The 25,268-nt window shown below is 39.6% G+C and overlaps 1 protein-coding gene across 1 annotated transcript in view; it reads right to left on the bottom strand.

Moving 5' to 3' along the window:
• Window positions 1-330: 330 nt before the first annotated feature.
• Window positions 331-25,268, bottom strand: part of STAT1 (signal transducer and activator of transcription 1) — a 57,322-nt gene continuing 32,384 nt past the window's right edge. Inside the window, exons 15-24 of the mRNA XM_036743451.1 lie at window positions 25,121-25,204; window positions 23,976-24,074; window positions 23,187-23,322; window positions 20,351-20,403; window positions 19,230-19,324; window positions 14,845-14,984; window positions 10,384-10,569; window positions 7,233-7,308; window positions 6,060-6,162; window positions 331-1,803 (exon numbers count right to left, since the gene is read on the bottom strand). Coding sequence (XP_036599346.1) covers window positions 1,786-1,803; window positions 6,060-6,162; window positions 7,233-7,308; window positions 10,384-10,569; window positions 14,845-14,984; window positions 19,230-19,324; window positions 20,351-20,403; window positions 23,187-23,322; window positions 23,976-24,074; window positions 25,121-25,204 — 990 coding nt within the window. The 3' untranslated portion in view covers window positions 331-1,785. The remainder of the gene's footprint in view (window positions 1,804-6,059; window positions 6,163-7,232; window positions 7,309-10,383; window positions 10,570-14,844; window positions 14,985-19,229; window positions 19,325-20,350; window positions 20,404-23,186; window positions 23,323-23,975; window positions 24,075-25,120; window positions 25,205-25,268) is intronic.

The raw sequence follows: 25,268 nt of genomic DNA on the forward strand, positions 1-25,268 counted from the left end.
CTATGGTATTTCTAGGTTAGTCCTAATAGAGGTCTCAATTCATTAAGAATAATTAAATTATTGTTGTTTCTTCCTTTGAGGAGTTTTCTTCTATCATGATAATAACTACAATGAATAGCAAAAATAGATGCAAACAGATAGAAAAAAAAACCCCTCTTAAAATTGTGCTCATCCTTCCCTCTTTCATGTTTTTGGTAATAAATACCCAAACCACTTTATGATCTGTGACATCTTATTGTGAACAATGTGTGTAGGACTAAAGCTATAACTGTGAGGGTGGCTGGTTGTAAGAAAAGCATTTTGGAAACTTTAAGACACAACAGAGACATGTGAGTTAGAACAAGAAAAATGATTTAACTGAGGACACGATTGAGCAAAGCAGCAAGTTTCCTAATTCAGTAGAAATATATCAGCATGCATTTGTTGTCGTTCTTCAATTGATTGAAAGAAATATTGACAACCACAAGAAATACAGTTGTAATGACGGTAGAAACAATGAGATACAGTTAAGTAGGTCAAGTAGATGCATTTTCTTTCAGGTAACTTTCACAAAGTTAAAAATCTATTACCTCTCTTCTTCCCTCCCTCCTCCAAATCATAGCTTTTCGTTTCAATGCTAATGTAGGCAGAAGACAATGAAAACGATGTGCTAATCTAACATTTTCACTTAAAAAGTAAAATAAAATCAACATAACTATTTGTACCACGTGTGTTGTTATCATTGAAAAGCAAACATTTTCTTCTGTTATGGTAAGGTTGTGAATTTCAATATTAGTCAATTTCTGCATATTATTCCCATTCAGATACTGTCATTTTTAGGTCCCTAATTTGCCTTTCCATATGAAAAATTAAATTTAATCCAATGCCTGAGAGATCAAACACTAGCTACTGCCTAACAAATTTATTAATTTGTTTATATCTATATTTTAGTCAATCTTAATTATTTGTGTAAACCACACCTTCAGCCCTGTTTATAAGTGCTTTAGCTACCTGATTAGAAATGCTAAAACATGTTCATTTTTCACAACCTCAATGAAGATAGAAGCTTTTAAACAACTTTAAGGAGATATATAAACAGAGATATTATTTATGAATTTACATGTATTTGGCCTCTGTGGATATTAGCCCACAACTTTTCATTAACTTTAACCCAATGTGCAGCCAATTCCACCCATAAATGTTCATTTATTATATTATTTTTAAATGGCTGGTCTGGCAAGCTTTATATAATATATGACACTCGTTTTTAATGGGAGTTTGGGGGTTGGGAGAAATGTGTCCAAAATTGAGTTTTTGCTATGTGAGATGCCTACCTTTGGTAACATTGAGCGTGGGGAGATGGGCAGCTGGGGGAGGGACAGATCTGCTATACTGACAACACGGAAAATTATCTTATAGACACTAAAATAAAACTTTTTTTTCCAGTGTAGAAAATCATCCCACATTAGAAATTCCCTCTATAAATATTTTGACCTATTATTTCAACCAAATCTTTACTAGGCACCCACTATGTGCACAGCACTGTGTTAGGTTCCATTAAAAAGACTCCTACCTTTGCTCCATATCTAATGCATATGCATATCAGCTTTACCTTCAGTGAAGCTGGTGCAGACCTTCAGAGTAAAACAGGTGTTTTTGAGACAAGAAAAAATTCACTTGGAAGCAAACTCGTTAATATGACTTTCTTTTCTCTAAAAACCTAGGCTGCGATGGAGCAGAATGTCCGGAGTGAGCCAATGATGCGCAGATAAGTCTAATTCAGAAGAGATGAATGAAATTCAAATATTATAGGGCTGCATTCATCTGTAAAGAGAGAAGATGTCATTAACTTTGTTACATGAATCTAAAAGCAGGCTTACACATTTAACCTGACTTGCCTACCCTCTAGAGGAGAGAAAGCAACAAGCAGCTACCTGTCACTTCAAATGGGGCCTAGGGAAACCATTCTGTATACAACCCAGACCATCCTAGCTGCCACAATAAGCCCTGCCCTTTTATTTCCCAAAGCCCATAAGCTGATGGATTTTCACCCTGCAGCTCACTGGCTTAGTTCTTTGAATTTATCCAGACAGTATTAGGCTTTTTTTTTTCTTTCCATTGTGCAAATGTTCTGCTCAATGCAAAATCCAGAGTGAAGAAATGCTGAACTGTCCAACTCTAGGGCAAAAGGAAAAGGAGGAATTGTCCTGCTAAATCCCAGAGGGGTAATTACTAAGCTGGGGTGTGTTTGAGGGGAAAGGGCACCTTGCCCTCCCGTTTTTCAAGACTCCAACCATGCTAAGATGCCACTTCCTTCTTCTTACAGTCTTCCATAAGTGGACAGAGCGAGTGCTGGATCCGGAATCCAGAGGCTAAGTTTAAATTTCTTCTTAGACAATTACTAGTTAGGTGGTCATAGGCACATCACTTTATCCTCAGAGCCTCATTTCCTCATCTGTTTTAAACAACAACCACAACTGGAACTAGGATTTTATTGGTGTAGGGAGCTCACCATGCAAAACTTTCTCTACCAATGTAGACTGGAAACTTCTCTGCAATTTGGAGTCTGAGAGAGTTGCCTAGGGCACTCAGAAGTTAAATGACAAGCCCGCAGTCAATATGTGGCAAAAGCATAACATGAACCCAGGTCTTCCTGGCTCCAAGACTAGATCTATATCTACCGCACTATGCTTCCTCACCATCAAACAGGGATAATACTTTTGAATGTAGGATTGTTCAATTTAATTCAATTCAATATAGATTTATTGAGTATCCACTATGCACTAGAGAGACACTGAAGATACACACACACATACACACACACATACACACACAGACACAGACACACAGACAGACACACACCTGTATTTGTCCTTAAGGAGATTCCAGTTGTAATGAAGTTATTTTGCAAACCTTGAAATATTATGTAAACGTTGTTGTCATTTTTCTGTCTAGTTGCCTGCCTACCTGACAATCCTAATTCAGTAATCTGTTATCCCAAACAGTATTAGCTTCCATTCAAAGTCTGACAAGGTTAATTCCCCTAGGGTACAGATCTGGACTCCAGTCCTAAGCATTCTCCAAAGGGCAGTCCTGGTCTTAGATCATCCCAATACAAAGGATCCTTGGATTGGTTTTGATCCAGTCCAGGGAATCCAGCTCAGTCCTTGTCTTAGAGCAGTAGTTCTCAAAGTGTGGTCTGATGGTTGCTGAGACCCTTTCAGGGGGTCTATAAGGTCAAAACTATTTTCATGATAATATGAAGACATTTTAATTTTTAATATGTTAAGTATTGATAGCTATAAGACAGGTAAAAAGGAGTTCTAGGAGGAGAAAGGGGTTCTGATTAATTTTTAAGAGAATAAAGTAGGCCTAAGACCAAAAAGTTTGAGAACTGTCCATACCCTACCAGGGTTGGGGAACCTGCAGCCTCGAGGCCACAGGTTCCCTACCCTTGAATTAAACCATCCTGTATGTGTTGTGTCTCCTAGACTGAGTTTAGACAGAAAATTTTGGCTCCATCCTCAGAATTTTTATGGTGCCTGTTGTGTCAGATTCAGCCATCTCCAGGTCAGTCCCAATGGAGACCTGCCACTAGGGTGACCCCAGGTCATGCCCTTGGCTTAGAGTCACAGAAAATGGCCTTTCACTTTATATGTTTTTTTTTTTCACTTCATACTCTATTTAGGGATAGGAATGAGCAAAACAGTGATTTGTGACACCCCCCTCCCCCGCCCATGTGTATGGGGGGAAAGAGATCAATCCCTTTTATTATGCTTCCTTACCAATTTCTGTCTGGTAGTATAAGCATCCACTCAACATCTGAAGTTCTCTCTCATACTCCTACAGTTTCTGTTTGGGTTTGTTTTAGGCTTTATTCCACATGCCTAACATCTGATAGACATGTAAATGTACAGCTCTGTCCCTGATAACTAGAATTAAAATGGTTTGCAATTTATTTTAGTTCTAGCCTCATAATATCTGTCTAGAGCAGGAAGACAGTGATAAACTGGAAAGCAATGATATTAATAACAACTAGCATTTATATATGTGCTTTAAAATTTACAAGGAGTTTCATATGATGAGGAATAGCGGGCTGAGAGAATTTAGGTGACTTGGCCAGAGTCATATTGCTATTGAGTATCTGAGATAGGATTCCAACTGGAGACTTTCCAGCTCCAAGCCCAGGACTCTCTCTATGAGGCCACCATGTTTTAAAACCAATTTTAACAAAGTAGAAAGAACTACATTTCCTTAAGGTCACAGAGTCAGGGGCAAAGCTCAGATTTGAGCAGTAATTTCTCTTTGCCAGGCCTGGCACTACTTCTGAAGGCTCACATCACTTTTGTAGGAATCAGGAACTAAAAAATCTAGGAGCTGTGAAGGAGCATATTTGACACTATACAAAAATAGCTCTTTAAGTCTCAATTTGACTGAATCTAAAACACCTGAGGGTACAAGAGAGGATAACTTACGTTGGTATAATATTTCTTAACAATAGCCAACATATGTATAGTCTCAAAACCAATCATGCTACTTATGCATGGTTGTCCAAACCTACTTTAACTTTCAGAATTTTTCAAGGCACTTATAATGGGCTTGGAAAGTTTGAGAACAGGTGCTTCCATAAGCAAATGAGGCATCTTGGAGCACACACTGAGGGCCGTTTATACTTATTCTTTTAATATTACTGCATGCATTTGTACTGCTATAGAACAGGTAGCAGGCTGAATACACTGCCTTTTTTTTCCCAGAGTGCCACATAAGCAATTTTGTGTTTAGCTTCAAAGTCAGTCAAGGAGAATGGTGCATAGCGTGTTCTCCAAATAGATTCGGCTAGCTCAGAAAGGTGAGAAAATTTGTTGCTGTTTTTGTTCAGTCCTGTCTGACCCTTTGTGACCCCATTTGGGGTTTTCTTGGCAAAGATACTGGAGTGGTTTGCCATTTCCTTCTCCAGCTCATTTGACAGATGAGGAAACTGAGGCAAACAGGGTTAACTGACTTGCCCAGGGTAATATAGCTAATAAATGTCTGAAGCCAGTTTGAACTCAGGAAGATAAGTCTTCCTGACTCCAGGCCCAGCACTCTATCCACTGTGCCACCTAGCTATCCCTAAGAAAATAGAAATCTTGAGAAATAGGGACCTTGAAAATATAAACTGACACAAAACCCTTTACCCATAAATGTGGCCCAGTCCACTTACGCATACATTGAAATACACAAATAGACCTTAAAAGAGTTAGCCACTTATGTGTACAAGTGAGGCATGGAGGGACCATCACCCAGCTTACATCATTACATTTTAACAGGGCTGTCTAGCCTATCAAAATTCACATCATATGATTCCAGGGCAAATTCATGTATGAATTAGCTTAAAACCAGTGTCAGCAAAAATCCCTAAAACCCTGAGAGGAAAGGGCTCTGTCCCCAAAGCTGACAAGTCTTTGCTGTGGCTCAGTACTGCCACCTGATGTACACCCAGGAAAGATTTCTCTAAAGGCAGAATGATCTTTTTGAATGATGTCGGGTGACCAACCACAATATCCCCCTTACTGCCCTCAGTTAATTCCCTCAATTGTTTAACCCTCCCAACTGAACCCCAGCATGCCTGTGGCCACAGGCAGTACGGGGAACACTGAAGCCTGCTGCAGAGCAGTGCCCAAGCAAGGGTAACAGATTATGATAGCAAACAGAAAACAACCAGGTACTCTTCTAAAAGAATTCAATCAGTGGTCACATTTTCCTTCTGGGAGTTTTTAGAACTTCATTATTTGAAACTCCTGTGGAGCATATGGAAAAGGACTGTGGTGGGTTGTTGAAATATCCAAAGTCTGGTTCTTTTGTGAAAGCATCTCTTAAAACGTCCAAAGTTCCTGGACAAAAATGTAGCCTTTTAAAGCATAACTGCCAGTTGTTCATCCTTGGATGGCCTAAAAAAACCTCCACCGCCTTAAATAATGCCCAAAACTCTGCTCAGTGTCTCTGAAAAGCAGCATGTGCCCATTGAGCTTAACTCTCTGCCTCAGAAAGTGAAGCAGCTCCCTCGACCTGAGGACATTTTTTCTGGTAGAAGTACGTACCACATTGCTGAGTTCAACATGGCCCACTATCCGAGAAAACTCATCAAACTCTTCAGGAGACATAGGTAGAAGGTTTTCCGTGGACTGAAGTCTGGAGGGGTGACTAAAATAGGAGAGAAATGAAAGGGGAAAATGTAACCCCACTTAAAATCCAAGAGGAGAACAGACATTTCACCCCTTACCTCATCACTCTCAATAGGGGTTCTTAACCTGGGGTCCATGAATTTTTTTTTGGTAAAATATTTTGATAACTATATCTCGGTATAACTGGTTTCCTTTGTAATCCTATGTATTTTATTTGTCGCATTTAAAAACATTCTTCAGAGGAGGCGTCCATAGGCTGCACCAGAATGCCAAAAGGGTCCATGACACCAAAAAGGTTAAGAACCCCTGCTCTACCATATGGGTCGTCTCTAGGAAATAAACAGACTTGTCAAAAATTTTTGAAAAAGTCTTACCATCTGGGAGTATCAGTTCCCCACCCGTTCCAGCCCATCTACATGAGAGTCAGCATTGATAGGCCCACCTGGCACCCAGTGATCCTTAGGAAGTCTAACCATGGCCACATGCACTTACTTGTGTTGCCCTGGAAGTGCAATGCCTACCCAGAGGAGCGCCATGTCTGGGGACTCCCTCATCCCACCTGGAGCTGCTTGGAGGGTTTTTTTTTACATGGTGGCTAGATCCATTCATTCACCCCAAGACAATGCAGGAGGGCAAATAACTGACATTTCCAAAAGCTTTGGGTTTAACTTTGTTTTTGTTTTGTTTTGTTTTTACTGTTTACGAAATGAGACAAAGAATAAAAAGCAAGAGGAAAAAAAACGTATTTCAGTTGCAACTTTGGCCTGCCCTAGATTGAAAAGAACTACTTTCCCACTCTGATAGATTTTTGTTCATTTTATTTACACTTGTTTCAAAACATCAATGTTTCTGGAACTTGGAGAGCTTTAACATAGCTTTGATGAAATAAAACAAAACAAAACTGGCTTAGACAGTACACCATGGTTGGGTTCACAGAACTCCTAATTATCGTCTTCTTATGCCATCTTGCCCATGCTACAGATTGAGAGCAGAGTAACAAATTACAAGCATCTCTGAGGTCCACCCATCCCCCTAGGAATGGAAATAGACTGAGGGTTCTAAAAAGGACAGTCTTCTGTGTTCACTTACACTTCAGATACAGAAATTAGTTCAGTCTTGATGTATCCAGTCCCTTTGGGGCCATCAACTTCCATTGGCTCTGGTGCTGGAAAACAAACAAACCAAGTGCCCATCTGGTTAGCCAGTGTACATGTTCTTCACCCAGTGATTAAAAAAAAATCAAACTTGTTTTTTAGATGATCAAAGAAGTTAAGAATCAATTACACTCCATTTTGTCAACTTAAATCACAAAGGGGATTGGGATAAAGGGGTGGATGTGTAAAGTCTGTTGGAGAGAAGGGGGAACATTCAAGACTGTAGCCATGCTGATACTGGGAAGAACCGAACTCTTGCAAGGAGCTGGAGGATCCAAGAAAGGGAGATGATCTCTCCCACCATTTACAAGGAGTGTGCAGAAAGTGGGGAAACTTCATTTTAAACCAGTCTTCCTACTTTGAGATTTTGCCAATGGAAAATTAATGAGAATAATAAGAAGCATATTGCAAAATTAGACTTTTTTTAACTGCAAATTCTGGGATGAGTAAGCAGTGGGGTATGTTGTGTGAGAAATGATTGTTTCTCTCTGGTATTAATAACTAAGGATAGCATTAGGATTAAGCCTTTTCCCCTTTTCTACTTCCTCATCCAGAAATCAATCAGTGCGGAAAATCTTTCTAAAAGACATACCCAGCTAGGATGGCTTCAATCTAATCAAAGTCAGTAAAAGGTATTCTAAGTGTAGACTGATGGTCATTGTGTTTGCTCAAACAGGAACATGTGGATCTTCCCTTTTGTTGGACAGGTGATATGGAAATTGATAAGTCTCTTGCACCAAGATGTGGGTGATCCAAGTCCCATACCCCAAAGACCCTCATTTTAATATAGCCCACCTGCCATCATAATATTCATTCTCTCTTATTACTTGTTGACCAATCAGACTTGATTTTCACCTTCAGGTACACCCCTTTTTCCAAGAGACTATAAATATTGAAGGTTTAACAACTCAAGGTTTGGTCTCTTTAGCTGGGGGTGGGGGATGAGCCTATTTTTGTTGACAGCTTTCTAGATGTAGTTAATAAAAGTGATTTTAATTTGCCCAGAAACTCGGTCTCTCGGAACTTTTTTTATTGTCACAATTGGAAATAACACTAGATTGACTGACATTCAGGAGACTTGGGTCCTAGTCCTGGTATGGCCACTAACTAGCTGTGGGATCTTGAGCAAATCATTTCAACTGTGGGGCCTCAGGTGTAATTAATTTTCACATCTGTGTGAATAAATTCACATCTGTGAAATGGGAAGGGGAGGAGGAAGGGCAGGAGGAAGGAGAAGAAGAGGGGGAGAAAGGGGGAGAAGAGGGGAAGGAGGAGGAGGGAGAGCAGGAGGGGGAGGAGTGCCCTACAGTTGTGATGTCAAATTCAAATAGAAATGAGAGCAATCAAATCACACATAAGGATCCCCACCAACTACAAACTGATTTAGAAGACTACATATTCACATTATTTATATTTTATTCTATTTTTGCTTATTTTGTTAAATAGTTCCTATGTACATTTTAATCTGGTTCAGGTATACCTGCAGTGCTGTGGGGCGGCCTCCCCTCCCCCTAACACTTCTGCTCTAGGCAACTCTAGACTATAATTTGAAGAACTGTAGTACAAAAACAAAGACAAAACTGTGGTAGAAAGTTTCCTCAACTGGAGTTTCCTTCGTCAGTGAAATTATAGGTCCTGGCCAAAAAAATCCCCCATTCAGAATTATCAGGGCAACTAGATGGCCCAATGGATGGAGGGCTGGGCCTGGAGTCAGGAAGACCTGAGTTCAAATTTAGTCTCAGGCACTCAGTATCTCAGTGACCCTAAGCTAGTCGCTTCCTCTTAGTTTCCCCACCTTCGAACTGAAGATAATAACACCTACCTCTCAGAGCTGTGGTGAGGGATAAATGAAATAATATTTGCAGAGTACTCTGCAAATCTTAAAGTGCTGTATCAATGCTAGTTATTATTACAAAGTTTAAAAAAAAAGCAAACGAATAGAAATGGATTGGGGTGATGTTCCCCAAAGAAAGGAGAAATTTACTCTTTTTCTCCTTATCTGCATCAGCTCCCATTTCAAACCGGAGTGTGCTTTCATAATCTTTGGGAAACCTTCTACATTCAATCAATCCACCACCAAGCCTCCAATGAGAAAACCAGGAGCTACAGATAAATGGCCTGATTTGGGGCTGGGGTGATGATTTCCATGTTTATAAGGATGAAAATGGAATTTTGATTTTCAAAACTTTTGCCCCTTTCCCAGCTAAACCAGAGGGTATGTTTCTCTAGAGTATTTCCATCACAAGTTTAGACAGAGAATTTATCAGTTAGATGAGAATACATTTCTACTAAAGGCTTTTTCGCCCCTTCATTTCCTTTCTTCTCTTGAGAAGCAAGACCAGAGAATTCCAAACAGAGACTAGACGGCCACTTTTGGAGGAAGTTCTAGAGAAGACTCATGGTCATGTCCAGGTTGGTTTAATTGGTTTCTGAAGTCCCTTCAGAAGGGGCTCTGATCTCTCATTGCCCCACCTCCAGGGACCTAGCCCACATTTTATTTCTGAGGGGTGCTTGATCTTAGCTGGCATTCAAACTAATCCTTACTTGAGCTATCTGCATTTCAGTAGGTACATGTGTTGAAAGGAAAAATCTCTGTAGGAGTTTCACCCTAATAAATCAAGCAGGCTCAGGAAAAATATATATAGCAAAAAGGAGTTTATCTTTATATACAAAGCATAAGCATTGTATGGAACTGGCCTGAGCTCAGGCCACCTTAACCTTTTAAAGACAAACTTTAGTAACAAGAGAAGCCAATTATGGTAGGTTAAAAGTAGAAAAGGGATGGACAAGTATTGTATGGATGTGAAGTTTACAATCCATCTAAGATACAGATTCTAAAGAGGCTCAAAGCCCACGGGGCTGTTACAGTCTCTCAGTGGTAGTTAGAGGGCAGCTTCCTTACATGGGGGTGGTCATGTTTACCTGTGCAGCCCCCTGTCACGTACCCAACTTGTGGTATGAGAGGCCTGGCATGTATATCTCTTAAGGGGAATGAAAATCATGGGTACACTTGGATTTACATAGTGGTAATGGACAAATTCTTCAGTAGAGGGACTACCAAAGGTTCAATGATTCTCCCCACTCACCTTCCTTTGGCCTAGAGTAGTATTTCCCAAAAGCATGGTCTTTATGAATGTTTGGATATAGAAACTTCAGAGGATTTTCAGGGATATTCTCAGCAGCCATGACTTTATAATTCCGAATGATATCAGGAAAAGTAACAGCAGAGAGTTCTTTTTTTGTGTATGGTTCAACTGCATGAAATACAGGCTCTTAAAAAAAAAGGAAAGAAGATATGAATCATGGGATCTAAAAAACTCCTGGAGCCATCTAATCCAACATACAAATGAACAACAATACCTTCTAAAACAGTGGTATACTCAAATAGATCCCTGTGGGCTGCATATTGACTTAGTTAACCACAAATTATCTATGTTGTATTTTTATTTACTTTGTTAAACATTTCCCGACTATTTTTTAATCTGGTTTGGGTTGCATTGGGAAGGTCAGGTTACAATGAAATGCAGGGAATGTGGCCAAAGAATTTGACACAGCTTCTCTAAAACATATCCAACAAGGAAGGTATGATAGCGAAAAGGAACCTTCTGAGGCAGCCCATGCAACTTTCAGATGGCTCTAATTGATAGGAAATTTATCCTTAAATCAATCCTAAATTTGCTTCATAATTTGCTTCATAACGTAATCCTACAGCAACAAGAATATTGCTGTTCAGTGCTTTCAGACTCTTCGTGACCCTATTTGGGGTTTTCTTGGCAAAGAAATTAGAATGGTTTGCTATTTCCTTCTGTAGCTCATTTTATAGATGAGGAAACTGAGGCAAACAGGGTTAAGTGGCTTGCCCAGGGTCACACAGCTAGTAAGTGTGTGAGGCTGAATTTGAACTCAGGTCTATCCTGACCCTAGGCCTAGTACTCTATCCACTGAGCCACCTAGCTGCTCCACAATATGAATAACAGCCTTTCATATAATACTTCTCTGACCTTCCCCCTTTCTCTCTCAAAGTCTTCTCTTGGATAACCATCACCAGTTCCTTCAAGTGATCTCTATATGGCTCTTTACCATCCAAGTCATCTAAGCCCAAGATCACATCACCTTTTCATTTTCATTGCTATATTACTCAGTCAACTCATACTTGCAGTCCACTAAAACCCTCTCAGATCTTTTTCAGATTAATGGCTATCTTTTAACCATGTCTCCACTATCTTGTACTTTTGAAGCTGTTTTTTTTGAAAATTATTAATCCAGATATGCTAATGGTTATATAAAAAATGCACTCTTTTAAATACATGCCTATGCACAATTTAGGGTAGTTAGGTGGCTCAGTGGATAGAACACTATACCTGAAATAAGGACAGATATGAGTTCAAATCCAGCCTCAGACACTTACTAGCTACTTAATCCTGTTTGCCTCAGTTTCCTCATCTATAAAATGAGCTGGAGAAGGAAATGACAAACTACTCAGTATCTTTGCCAAGAAAACCCTCAAAATGGGGACATGAAGAGTCAGACACTACTGAAAAACAACCTATGTACAATTGAGTATCTTTCTCACTAGCCTTCACCTGTTTAAAAACAGGACCTTTTTGAAGTGCATCTTGTAATAAGAAGGAAATCTAGTGTTCATTCTTAGACTGCATTATAATGTTTCCTAAAATTAAATTCCAAAGTATTATTTGGGAATAATGCCTTTCCTAGTCTGGAAAATAACCCTAGAAATTAATTTCTGAATTTCATAATTAAAAAACCCACAAAACCTTGTAGATTGGTTGGTTGGTTATTGTCCTTCAATCTCAAAGAAGACCAAAATGACATCATTATGCTAGAGTCAAGTTTAAATGTGTCCAGCTGTGGCTGATCAGACCATGTGAACATTTGGGTGGATACTCCAAATTTGTGCATCCTGCATTTCCTCAGAGCTGCCTCAATTCTGCTTTGCTCATAGGGGCAAACAGCACCTTCTCTGATGTGGGCACCCCCTGCTGAGTGGTCCTGTGCCAGTGTCTCCTATATCACACAATCAGCTCCAAAGTTCTTAAGAGAGACTTTGAGAGCGTCCCTGTGTCACTTCTTCTGACCACCATGTGAACGCTTGCCCTGTATGAGGTCTTCATAAAATAGTCTTTTTGCATTTGAACAATGTGGCTGGCCCATTGGAGTTGTGCTCTCTGAAGCAGAGTTTGAATGCTTGGCAGTTTAGATTGAGTAAGGACCTCAGTGTCTGGTACCTTATTCTGCCATGGTCTGCCAGGTGATCTTCAGAATCTTCCCAAGACGATTCAAATGGAAGCAATTCAGTTTCCTGGCATGGTGCTGGTAGACTGTCCAGGTTTCACAGCCATACAACAATGAGGTCAGCACCACGGCTCTATAGACCTTCAGTTTGGTAGTCAGTCTAATACCTCTTGTCTCCCATATTTTCCTCCAGAGTCTCCCAAACACTGAACTAGCTCTGGCTCATTATCAATGTGTACTTCCCTGGCAAATGCACTACCAAGGTTAGTGAACTTATCCACAGCATTCAAAACTTCTCCATTTGCTGTAACTGATGGTTCCATGTATGGATGGTGTGGTGGTGGCTGATGGAGCACCTGTGTTATCTTGGTGTTAATTGTTAGGCCAAAATTAACACAAGCAGCAGAGAACTGATCCATACTTTGTTGTTTCGCAGCTTCAGAGGCTGCATTGACTGCACAATCATCAGCAAACAGAAAATCATGCACCAACACTCCCTCCACTTTGGTCTTGGCTTGTAGCCTTTTCAAGTTGAAGAATTTACCATGAGTGCAGTAGCTGACCTTGATGCCGTGTTCATCCTCATTGAAAGCATTTGACATTAGGGCTAAAAATGTCATGCTAAAAAGCATGGGAGCAAGTACACAGCCTTGTTTCATTCCATTGGTAACTGGAAAAGCATGAGAGCATTGCCCATTATTCATATATGGGTCTTTAGAGAAAACAAGCTATTGGATATTCCCTAAAGAAAAGTCCCAGTCACTAATCTTTTCAGTCCTAAAAGATTTCTCAGGCTCATTTTTGTTTTTCCTCACTACCCTCACACTCCTTGAGAAGCAAGGACCAGCCCCAGGTCACATTGTTAAGGAGTATGTCTTTGCTTTCCTCCTGCCTTTTCTTACTACCTTTTCCCGGTCATGTGGCTCTCCCTTCCTCCCTTTCTCCCCTCTTCCTTCCTTCCTTCCTTCCTTCCTTCCTTCCTTCCTTCCTTCCTTCCTTCCTTCCTTCCTTCCTTCCTTCCTTCCTTCCTTCCTCCTTCCTTCCTTCCTTCCTTCCTTCCTTCCTTCCTTCCTTCCTTCCTTCCTTCCTTCCTTCCTTCCTTCCTTCCTTCCCATTGCCTCAGTCAAACTGAGACCTGGGAAAGACCTTAGCTTAAAAAGGCCAAGTGCTTCAGGGCCATCCCCAGTCATCCTGACCTATATCTTGCCACTGGACCCAAATGGCTCTGGAGGAGAAAGTGACGTTGGTGACTTTGCACAGCCCTCCCTCACTTAAATCCAATTCACTTGAAAGTCGTGACAACTCCATCCTGACATCATGGTCCTCTTCGAGAATGAAGAACAAACAACAACAGCTAGGTTCTCAGGAGCTTGGTTCTGTGTCTTGTTTCTGTAGGTCTCATGAGACCTGTTAAAGTAATACCTACTCACAAGAGCGATACAACATCTTAACAGGAAACTCCTGATAACCAAAAAGTTTTGAGAATAAAAAGGAATGAATCTCTAATGGTGAAATTTGAGAGCATGTAAATATTTGTGGGATTCAAAGGGGAATTAAATTTTGCCTTATGACTGACTATTCTGCCCACTCACACTGCTGCCAGGCTTCCTCTCTTTGAATTAATATATTATTAGCAACCAACAGTTCATATCCTTGATCATTTCCTAACCTGTTGTGGCTTAGTCATTTCTGTCATGTCTGACTCTTCATGACTCCCTGAGGTTTTCTTGGTTTTCTTCCTAACCTGTACCTTTGACAAATCTTCTATTTACAAAACTAAGCTGATACCCGAATAAGTTTAAAAATTTTAAAACTCAAGACTTAATTAGGTTTTTAGGTGGTTTCATCACATAGTCTACTGAATATTACCCTCAAGGAGCATGGAACTTTACCTTTTTGCCCACAGAAAAATTTCTCCTTCCATCAATCAATTGCAAATAATATATGTAAATAAAGGTTGATGTTCAACCTGTTACATATTATTGCAAAACCAGAAAATAAATATTTGATTCTTTTAATAGTCCTTATGTTTATCAATTTCAGTAACTGATTTCAATATCACTTCAAAGAGAAACTTACATGACTGTTTGAATGATCTGTTTAAAAATCTATCAGACAGACAGATTTCCGTATGTTTAGGATCTCCTGTTTTTATTTTAGTCTATCATTACAAAAGGGAATTCGCTGAAACAGCTGCTGGCAAGACATTTTTCTAATGACAATTTCCCATTTTTCATAACCTAACTATACCAAGGTCATGTGAATGAATTTTGTCTATACAACATCAGACCTACCGTTCTGTAGTCTCTCTACCCAAGTAAAAGTGATTGCTCCGTCCCGACTACTTTCACTGAATCTCAGAAGAAATGTCCCAGGCTGTTGATCTTTTAATAATGCCCGTTCTTGCTCCTTACTAATAAAACCCATTATAGACCTGTGTATGAAAAGAGAATTTGCAAGAGGTTATCTTTTGGTTTATAGATAGTTTTTACTTTTATGTAATGATATACAAAGAAAGAAAATGGTCATCTAAAAGGGGCTTCTGAAAACGTAGGAATTAATGACACCATAGAGACTATCATGTCATTAAGGATAATATAGAAACTCCAGAAAGAAGAAGCGTGGTCTAGTGAATAGAACTGAGTTGGAGATCAGAAGGTGACCCTGGAAAGGCATGAAAATCCTCAGTCATCTAGGACAGTGGCTATCAAAGTAGAACACAGTGCTGGTCAAATAAAAATTTTGCTTTGCTTAGTCATTTTTCAGTTGTACCTGACTCTCTGTGACCCTATTTGAGATTTTCTTGGCAGGGATACTGGAGTGGTTTGCTCATTCCTTCTCTAGCAATTTTTATAGATGAGGAAACTGAGGCAAACGGAAGTTAAATGACTTGCCCAGAATCACTAAGCTAGTAAGTGTCTGAGGCTGGATTTGAACTCATGAAGATGAGTCTTCCTGACACCAGGCCACCGAGTTGTCTCAAATGGGGGTGGGGGGGCGGTGCTATTCCAGAAGCACCAGAAGAAACAAATCAAATATATTGATTTGTTTTTTTAAAGCAATGATCTATGTTTACTTGTACTTTTTATTTATTTCATTAGCCATCTCCCAATTACAGCTGGATCTAGTTAGGGCAGCCCTGGGGAGTGTTGTGGGCTGGTGGCCACACGTTTGACACCTCTGCCCTGGGAGTCTCTTTAAGACTATAATAAGAGCAAAGGTAGACCTAACTGTGCTATTTATCTCATCTGATCTTCTGAACAACTCTGGGGAGCTATTACTGCCTCCACTTCCTTGATAAGGAAGCTGAGACTTAAGATTAAGTGACTTGATAAAGGTTACACAATAAGGACCTGATGTGGGATTTGAACTCAGGTCTTCCCTATTCTATCCAGTGCACCACACAGCTGCCTAACTCTAAGCTGTGATGATAGGCATTGGTGGAAGGGGTTCCTCATCCAGGACTTCCTACACCAGGGAAATCATAGGTCTGGTCAAATAAACAAATAAATACACATTAAAATTACATTAGCATAATGTGCGCATGTCCATTATAAGTCTCATACATACTCCTGTCAAAAGTAAGGGAAGAATAAGTTCAAGATTATTGTTCTTGATACGGGGCTGCATATATAGATGGGACTTGACTGATCCTTATCGTATTAGTAATAATAATAGAATGATAATGGTGAGCATTTATAGAAAACTTTAAATTTTGCAAAATATTTTACAAATACCATCCCACTAGATCCTCCCAACAACCCTGAGAGGTCGGTGCTATATTTACCTCTACTTTACAAATGGGAAGACTTGGGTAGACAAAGATCAAGTGACTGGCCCACGGTCACACAGCTACTTCATGTCTAAGGCCAGATTTGAACCAGGGTCTTCTTAGATTCAGGGCCAACATGCTATCTACTGTGCTAACTAGCTGCCTCCCACTACCTACTGAATTACATTTCTGTTAGGTCTTTTATTATTTCAGCATAATTTTAAAAGTAGCGGATTGTCTGGATTTCATAAGTATGTTCTATGATGGGACACCCAGATCAGCAAGTACACTTTCCTGTGCTAGCAGCTTGTTTCAAGGTATAAGTCTGCATTTCTGTTAAGAGTTTTTCTTCCCCCTCTGGTGCCATCCTATGGAATACCCTTGGGATGGTGTCATAGGGGTGATGGGGACCTAACCTCCATGCTTTCCCAAATGAGTGGATTTTCCCCCAGTGTCTGCCAAGCTGCACATTTTTGCCCTACTTGTCTAGAGCCAAAAACATTTTAGCAAAAAGAGGTATCTTTCATTTGGGGCCAAACATTTTCCACTAAGTATTCATCTATGAAACTTAATGTAAATTTAGAAAGCTAACTAGAATCAATCCTGGATATGTTGGAAGTCTTTTATTGTTCCTCATTTATTATGAACATCATCAGCTATTTTTTTCTAAGTTGTCAAATCCATGTGAAGCTACATCTGTGAAGAAGTGACAAAAAAAGCATATTTTAGTCACTGTTCCCAAACCTACATTGCTTCCCACTGCCTCTAAGGTAAAATAGGATTCTTCCTCTGAGCATTTAAATCCTCTGCCATCTAGCTTCCATCTACCTTCCAGCTTCATTTCATTTCTCCTTCAAATCAGTCAATCACTAAACATTTATCAAGTGCCTACTATGTGCCAGGCACTTTGCTAAGCACCGGAGATACAAAAAGAGACAAGAGAGAGTTCCTCCTCTCAGGGAGCTTACAGTCTAGTGGAGGATACAATGAGCAAACAAATACGTACAAAGAAGCAATAGGTGGGATAAAGAGAAAGTAATTAAAAGAGGGAAGGGACTGGAATTATGAGGAGTTGAGGAAAGCTTCCTATAGAAGGTAGGATTTTAGTTGGGACTTAAGAGAAGTCAGGGAAGCCAAGAGGAAGGAAAACATTCCAAGCATGAGGGATAAACAGAAAAAAAAAGCCAGGATCTGAGAAATGGAGTATTTTGTTTGTGGAATAGCCAGGAGACCAGTGCCACTGGATTGAAGAGTATGTGTCATGGAGTGAGGTGTAAGAAGGCTGGCAAGGTTAGGAAGGGCTTTGAATGCCAACCAGACGATTTTATATTTGACCTTGCAGATGATGGGAAGCAGCTGGAGTTTATTGAGTAAGGGGGGGTGTGTGTGACATGGTCAGATCTTCACTTTTAAAAAATCACTTTGGAGGCTGAATGGAGGATATATTAGAGTTTAGAGAGACTTGAGACTCACCAGCAGACTACCGCAGAAGTCCAGGTGTGAGGCGACAAGGGCCAGCACTAGAGTGGGGGCAGTGTCAGAGGAGAGAAGGGGGCATATTCAAGAGATATTGCAAATGTCAAATTGACAGGCCTTGGCAACATGGTGGATGGGGGTGGTGGTTAAGAGATAGTGAGGAAGCCAGGATGCGTTCTAGGTTTAAAGCTGACAAGACTGGGAGGATGGTGTTGCCTTCTAGAGTAATAAGGAAGAGATGGGGGTGGGGGTTTCTATTTTGGATTGAATTTAAGATTGGACATCCAGTTCAAGATGTCTGAAAGGCAATTGGAGATGTGAGATTGGAGGTTGGCAGAGAGATTGGCGCAGGATAGGTAAATTTTAGAATGGTCTGCTTAGAGATGATCATTAAATCCATGGGAGCTGATGATTTCGCCAAGTGAGTTGTAGAGACGAAGAAGAGAAGAGGCCCCTGCACAGAATCCCAAGGGACGCCTTGTTTAGAGGTCATGATCTGGGAGACAATCCAGCAAAGGAGACAGAGAAGAGGTGGTCAGATACATAGAAAGAACACTTGGAGAGAGGAGACAAGTCAAGTCAAGAAGCATTTATTAAGTCTTCCCTATGTGCCAGGCACTGTACTAAATACTGGAGATAACAAAAAAATACGAGCAAAAAGAAAGACAGTCCCTACCCTCCAGCTGCTTATACTCTAATGGGGTATGCCTGGCCTGGGCCCTTCCTCAAAATGGAGGTTCTAGGAGAGACCCACCAGTGAGACAAGGGATCCATGGGATTTGAGAGAAAAGGCAGCTGAGGTATGGTGGCCAGGTGTGGATAGTAAAGCATAACTGAACTTTGTGAACTCTACATTGCAGTCAAACTGGACTGCAAACTAACCACTAGATGTTCTCTGGACTCCATTTTCTATCTCAGTACGTTTGCACAGGCAACATCCCCCGTGATTGGAATGTGCCCATCCCTTACTTCTCCAATGGTTCTCAGCATCTTCATCTTCCTCCTAGGCTCAGCTAAGATCTCACCACCTCAAAGAAGTCTTCCCAAACCCTGCCAACTGCTCCCCCTCCATTTTACTTGTATTATGCCGATTTGTATACAACACTCATTTGCATATCTCCACCAAGACAATGTAAACTTCTTGAGGGCAGGTTCAATTTAATTTTTGTCTTTGTATCTCCAGGACCTAAAATGGGGCCTTGCACAGAGTACTTGATAAATGGTTGTTGATTTGAATTTATTGACTAGTATGATGAAATCCCCAAGGAAGAGCCCATAGGTGTTTTCCTCAAGAAGAGAATTTAGTGACAAGGCAGTGTTGAGAACAGTCTAGTAGAATAATTAAACATGGCACCCATAGCTTAGTCATGCCCTACATATGCAGGAGAAAGTCATATATCCAAAATATGTCATAGAACATAACTATCTTACCCATCATTCCAGAGACAAATTAGATGCTTTTTAATGAGTTCAAGGATGCCCTCGATCCAAAGCCAGAAAGAAAAATTTTTATCATTTATATTTTCCTGAAACAACAAATCCATGCATTAGAAATTTTTTTAAATCTAAAAGAGTTATTATGACAATACATTTGCATAACACTTAAAGTTTTATAAATCACTTTCCTCACAGCCACTCTATGAGGTAAGTAGGCCAAATATTCTTATTCCGATTTACAGATGAATTAACTGTGACTCAGAAAAGTTCATTGGCTTGTCCAGGACTACAAAGCTAGTAAGTTATCCGATTCAGGATTGCAGCCGATATACATATATGACAATATACTTCCTCTCATGGTGGACTCTCAAAGCCACACCTGAATCTAACTTGCCCCGCATAGCTGACAAAGCTAAAGAATTCTTACACGTAAAACCAGATGTCTCTCAGGCATAGATCTTATCCATTCTGGTCTAAAGACAAAATCAACAGGAACTGTAAATCTACTATTCTCAACAGTATTCAAACACCAAGTTTCTTATTTCTTTTTCACTGGTTCTACCTCCTCACCAAAGCAGAGAAAAGCTATCCAAGTAGAGACTCCCCAAAGTATAAGCAAATTGATTCCTTCTCTTCGGAGAAAAAAGGGGTACTAAAGTCATTTTTGGAGAAATAAAATTAGCCATCCTTCTCTGCAAAAACATTGTAGCATATAACCTCCTGGTTTTTCCCAAATGATTAGACTCAGGAGATTACCCAGTGGTAGCACGCTTCTGGCCAGAGAATGACATAGGGCTCTTCACACAGAACTGAACAAAATATTCTCAGGGGAGAGTTCCAAGGGGAGTGAAAGAGATCTTAAGGAACTAACAGGATATTATCACTCATCTGGAGGCTTCCTTTCGGGATTCACATTAGAATACCAAATGTGTGGGTTACACCCTGGAAACCGAAATTGTTTCCTCCAAAGGATTCCTTGGGTGAAAGAAAAGTTCCAAAGAGGGTTACCATGAGAGGAAGTGAATGACTGAGACAAAGGATGAGAACAGAACCTCAGCTGCAGGACCATGATCTTTCTAACCAACTCAAACACATACTCAAACAGAAGAACCTACCTTGCAGAATCTTGCCCAAGGAACAAGACCATCAGAATTGGAGAAATTGGGGCCTAAGCAAACAAACAAAATCAATGTTCTCAGAAGGATATAAACAGCATTACAAATTTTAGTTAGACTAAAGCTTTGTACACATTCTCAAAAAAAATACAACATGGAAAAGTTTTTCTTTGAAGGATCTACAAATTTGATACCAGCCAAAAGGCAAATAGAATGAAATGAAGCAGATCATTATGCATCCTCCACCCCTCACTACTCCCCAAAACAACATGATGTAAAAACAAATATTCTTGTGTAATTCATGTACTTGGCTGATTTTAATAAGAGAAATGGATAGACAATGAAGAATGGAAAAATTTATTTTAAAAAGCATTTTAAGGAAGAAAAAACCCTTTAGTTCATTTCTTTGTCTGATATAGACTTTCTTCTCCTCCAATGGCTCCTACATCTCTCCTTTAAAACCTGTACAACACAGGTCCCTGTGATACCATGACACTTGTCTTTAAATGGTGGAAGGAATGTTCTGTTTATATGTTTTAGGGATTTAGAGGGGAATGGCAGAGGTAGGGGCACAAGGGCGTCAAATATGCTAATACTGTGAGAATGTAGTTATGTTGGTTGGTTTTTTTGCTTTGGGTTTTTCCTTTTCAAATCTTTATTACAAGGGCACACTGGGTATACTGGATATTAAAGGAAGTCTGTAAAAAATTTGAAGTTATTTGCAAAAAGGCCCACACCTCTATCACTGGTTATTAACTGGGCCTCTTGGCAACTTCCTGGGAAAAACCCTAATCTCTAATCTGTAGAGTGAGACTCTCTTACCAAGAGAGTTTTCACGATCACCTTTCCTGGAGATTTTTACAAAAAGAGGTGATTGCTTTTTTCCAAATGGCTGAGATGCATCAATTGGATTATATGACATCTCAAAGTCCCTTGAAATCCTAGGACTTTACAAAATTTTTTTCTTTATCCCCCCTCCCCCATGTTGCATTTCTATCAGGAAACCTACCAAAAGTTTTTCCTTCTTCTCTATTATTATTTTCCCCCTTTCTCTGAATGTTTTTATTACACATTATTTTCTAAGTCCCTTATAAAACTGAGAGCACATATACTCCCAAGGTAAAAATGTGTCTTCAATACTCATCTCAGATGCTGTTAGGCCTCCTATCCTCTCCTCTTGCCTAATACCCCCAGAAAAGTTGCCAAGGGCATTACATTGTAGGGAATGCCTATGCTTGTGTAAAAGGCCAGGCCCATGAAAGAATAATACTTAGCAGCTACAGAAACCAAAGGACAGACTTAAAATGGATTTTAAGAGGTTACTAAGACCATTCTTTTGCCTACAAACCACTCATTCCAGCATGGACAAATTGATAGAAATCACAATTCTTCCCCAAATAAGGAAAAAGGAAAACAAAAATTTCTTGACCATTAGCAAAATAACTCCAAAGATATATATGAAGTCTACAAAATCTTGGAAGAATGGTTTATCTTAATGTAATACTGTTTATAAGTGAAATTCACTTAGTACATACAACTTTACACAAAGTAAACAGCTAAATTTTTCCATGACTGTAAAAGAATGGTACAGATAACTTCTGTCTCATCTGCAAAATGAAGGGGCTGGACGAAATGACTTCTGAGGTTCTTCCAAGCTCTGGATCTGTGATCCTATGTACATAAATGATAACCATCCTCTGCAATTACTTTAGATTTAGGAGATGTCTATGATGGAACTCTAACATGCTCAGTGTCGGTGGATGAGCAAACCCTTGAAAGAGTGTGGACCCAAGATTCTCTACCCATATCTTATACTCCCTGATGTTTGATGAGCTACAGGTCTGGGAGCCATCTTACTACATGGAACGTCAAGGGCCATACTGTGAAGTAGCCTCATTCCAGTACTTTCTAGGATGATCAGCTAGAAGTGCCCATCAAAACCATGGGGGACATGTATCTACTTCATGGAAAGGACTGGAGGTAAAGGGTCTGGTTCCCACCTCATGTCAAACTATGAGATGTCTTTGGGATAATGTCATAGGGTAGGTGAGAATCTAAACCTCTATACGTTCACCAATAATGGATTTTCCTGTAGCGTGTGACAAGCTGCAAGATTTTACCATACTTGTCATAGGATCATAAAATCAGAGGGGGGAAGTGTTCTTAGGGGTCATTGGATCCAACTTCTCATTTTACCAATGAAGAAACAAAGGCCCCTAGAGTTACTAGCCCAAGGTCACATAGGTAATAAGTATCTGAGGCAGGATTTGCATCTAGATCTTTCTGACTCCCAGTCAGCACTCTATACACTATACCAGGTTACCTCTCAAGGGTCAAGAACATTTTGGCAGTAAAGGATATATTTAACTAAACAGTTTCCAGTAAGTACCATATCTGAAACTGGTGATACGTGCGAAATCAAGAGAAAATACTGATCACTTTTAAAACATATCTTTCATAAAGAGAGGGATGCCTATTGTAATGATAATAACGAGTTACATTTATACTGTGCTTTAGTTTTTACTTAGTGTGTTCCCCCTAACAACTCTTGTACCACAATAGGTGGAACAAGTATAATTATCTCCATTTTACAGATGGGCAAATTGAGGCCCAGAGAGGCAACCTCACTTGCCTACAATTATATGACTAATAAATGTCTGCCAGGATTCTAAGATGTCTTCTGTTTGCAAGTCACTTTCCTTTAGGACTGCTTCTTCATCTATCACAATTTAAATATCTAATAGGAAATTAAATTCTAAGGAAGGGAAAGAGGAAATGGAATTTTTTTAAGAACCAAGAATCTTTTATAGATTAAAAAAAGTCCATATGTTCATACCTAGGAGTTTCTCGCCCAACATGTTCAGCTGTTCTAAATTAAGTCCTCTTTTTGTGACAGAGGAAAATTGCCAACTCAACACCTCTGAAAGTTGAGACCATTTTGCACATGGTGGGTTCAGAAAGAAGGATAAATTCTAAAGAAAAAACATAATACAAAAATCCTTAAGAACAACTGCAGAGGCATCGAAAAAGGACTAGGTGCAGGAACTCATGCCTACTCATGGGTCTAGAATTTTCAAATCCTTTTGTACAAAGTAAGTCCTACAGCAGCTCCAGAATAAAGGAATAGATCTAATGAGCAGAGAGCAGAAGAAAGTGGAAGGAGAGAGGGAATCTTTGGATGGAATAGAAAGAAAAGTAAAATAGTTCTAAAGGTTTAACTCTGGTAAAAGTTTTTGAAAAATCAAAGTTCATTTAGTAGATTTATGCTTTGCAATCAAAAATAAAGGCCACAAAGGTTTCAGGAAGCAAATTACAATCTGTTTGCATTTGTCTGTATATCCTCAGTGCTAAGGATGGTCCCTGGCAGAAAGAAGGCTTTTCATAAAATCTCAATTGAATCAAATGCAATTGAATCTGAGTTTACAAGCAAAGGAGGAAAATTACAGATCTCTTTTCCTACATTTGTCTCAGTTTTTCAAAGTTCCTCATAATCTTTGCACATTTGTCTGCATGTCTATGCTTTTCACTGAAGTTTTATTTGGCCAATTAACACGATTTGATCTAAGCTAAAGCAACAGGGCCCTTTGGCTAATTTTTTATTTTAATAACTGAATATCCTCAATACCTTGGGTTCCGTTGTTAGCATGTTGTACCATAAAATGGATGCCCATCCACTGGGAAGTTGGCTTACATTGGAAATCACAACAACAGGCAGGGATGTTGTCTAAAAGAAGAAAAAGTCTTTGAAACAGTCTAAATTAGAAACATTTCACCCTTATCCAGTCACAAAAATATAAGTTACTTGATGTGTTTGGAAGAAATACACATTTATACATACATTATTTCATACCTTTTCCCACCTAGTTTGGTCAAGAAATTTTCTATTGTTCACGTACACAAGAGAAAAACAGACAATGGCTGTGTAAGTAGGTCTCACAATCATGTTCTACAACCAACTGGATATTAGCTGAACAATGTAAGCTGTACAACTGGGTTGAGAAGACAAAGAATATATAAGAGGTGGTAAAAAGCTGAAAGGTTAATGGGGGTTGGGGAGCAAACAGTACAATGCTGGGAGAAAAATGGACAAAGTTCAGAGGCAGGGGAAGGCGTGGTTGGTGGGACCCAGTGAGAGAGGTGTAACTCCCCAAAGTAAGGGCAAGCTGAGCAGCTGCTTTCCATTGTTCTGCCAATGGAGAGCAATCTGTCCCATAGGAATGCACAACCCCATAGTTGCTTAGAGTCAGTAAATCTAGTCTATTCTCAGGCCTTTGCAATGATGTTGAACTTTCCAAAAGACCCACAGTACAACTGTTAAAAGGAAGACTATTTTAAGATACTCACTTGAGTTTATTTAACTCAGTATTGAGGAACTTTTTTTATTTAAAGAAAAATCCTTCAATAAATGCCAGGACACAATATAAGAAATTAAAAACATTGGGAAAATATAGCTTCAATAATTCAAAGGTAAATTTAACTCCCAGTTACCTGAAGAGCTAGATTCATAAATAGTAACTCATGGCAGCACTGTTACAACCAAAAAGCAAGCAAATAACTTACTAAGGCATGGTAGTTGGAGAAACATCCTTGAAGGAAAAACTTGGAGATAATGATACATGGGGGAAAAAGGTGGCTGACAATTACTTCTATTTTTGGTAAGTACTTGGCAGTCTTCTTGTAGAGGATGCATTCATGAATGGTTGAGAAGAAAGGCCACTGAGGTCCCTTCCAACTCTCAAATTCTGGGATTCTATGAAATCTGTGACTTACCTCTAGATCAATTACCAAGCCAGGCTGGCATAACTGGGTCTCAAAGCTTAGGGAATGAAGCTCTTCAGTAACAATGAGAGGGCCCTAAAAAACCAGACATGCACAGAATTATTTAAAAGCCTCAAAGGAATTAGTTCATACAACCTAT

The sequence above is a fragment of the Trichosurus vulpecula genome, chromosome 2 (genome assembly GCF_011100635.1).
Source record: "Trichosurus vulpecula isolate mTriVul1 chromosome 2, mTriVul1.pri, whole genome shotgun sequence".
NCBI lineage: Eukaryota > Metazoa > Chordata > Mammalia > Diprotodontia > Phalangeridae > Trichosurus > Trichosurus vulpecula.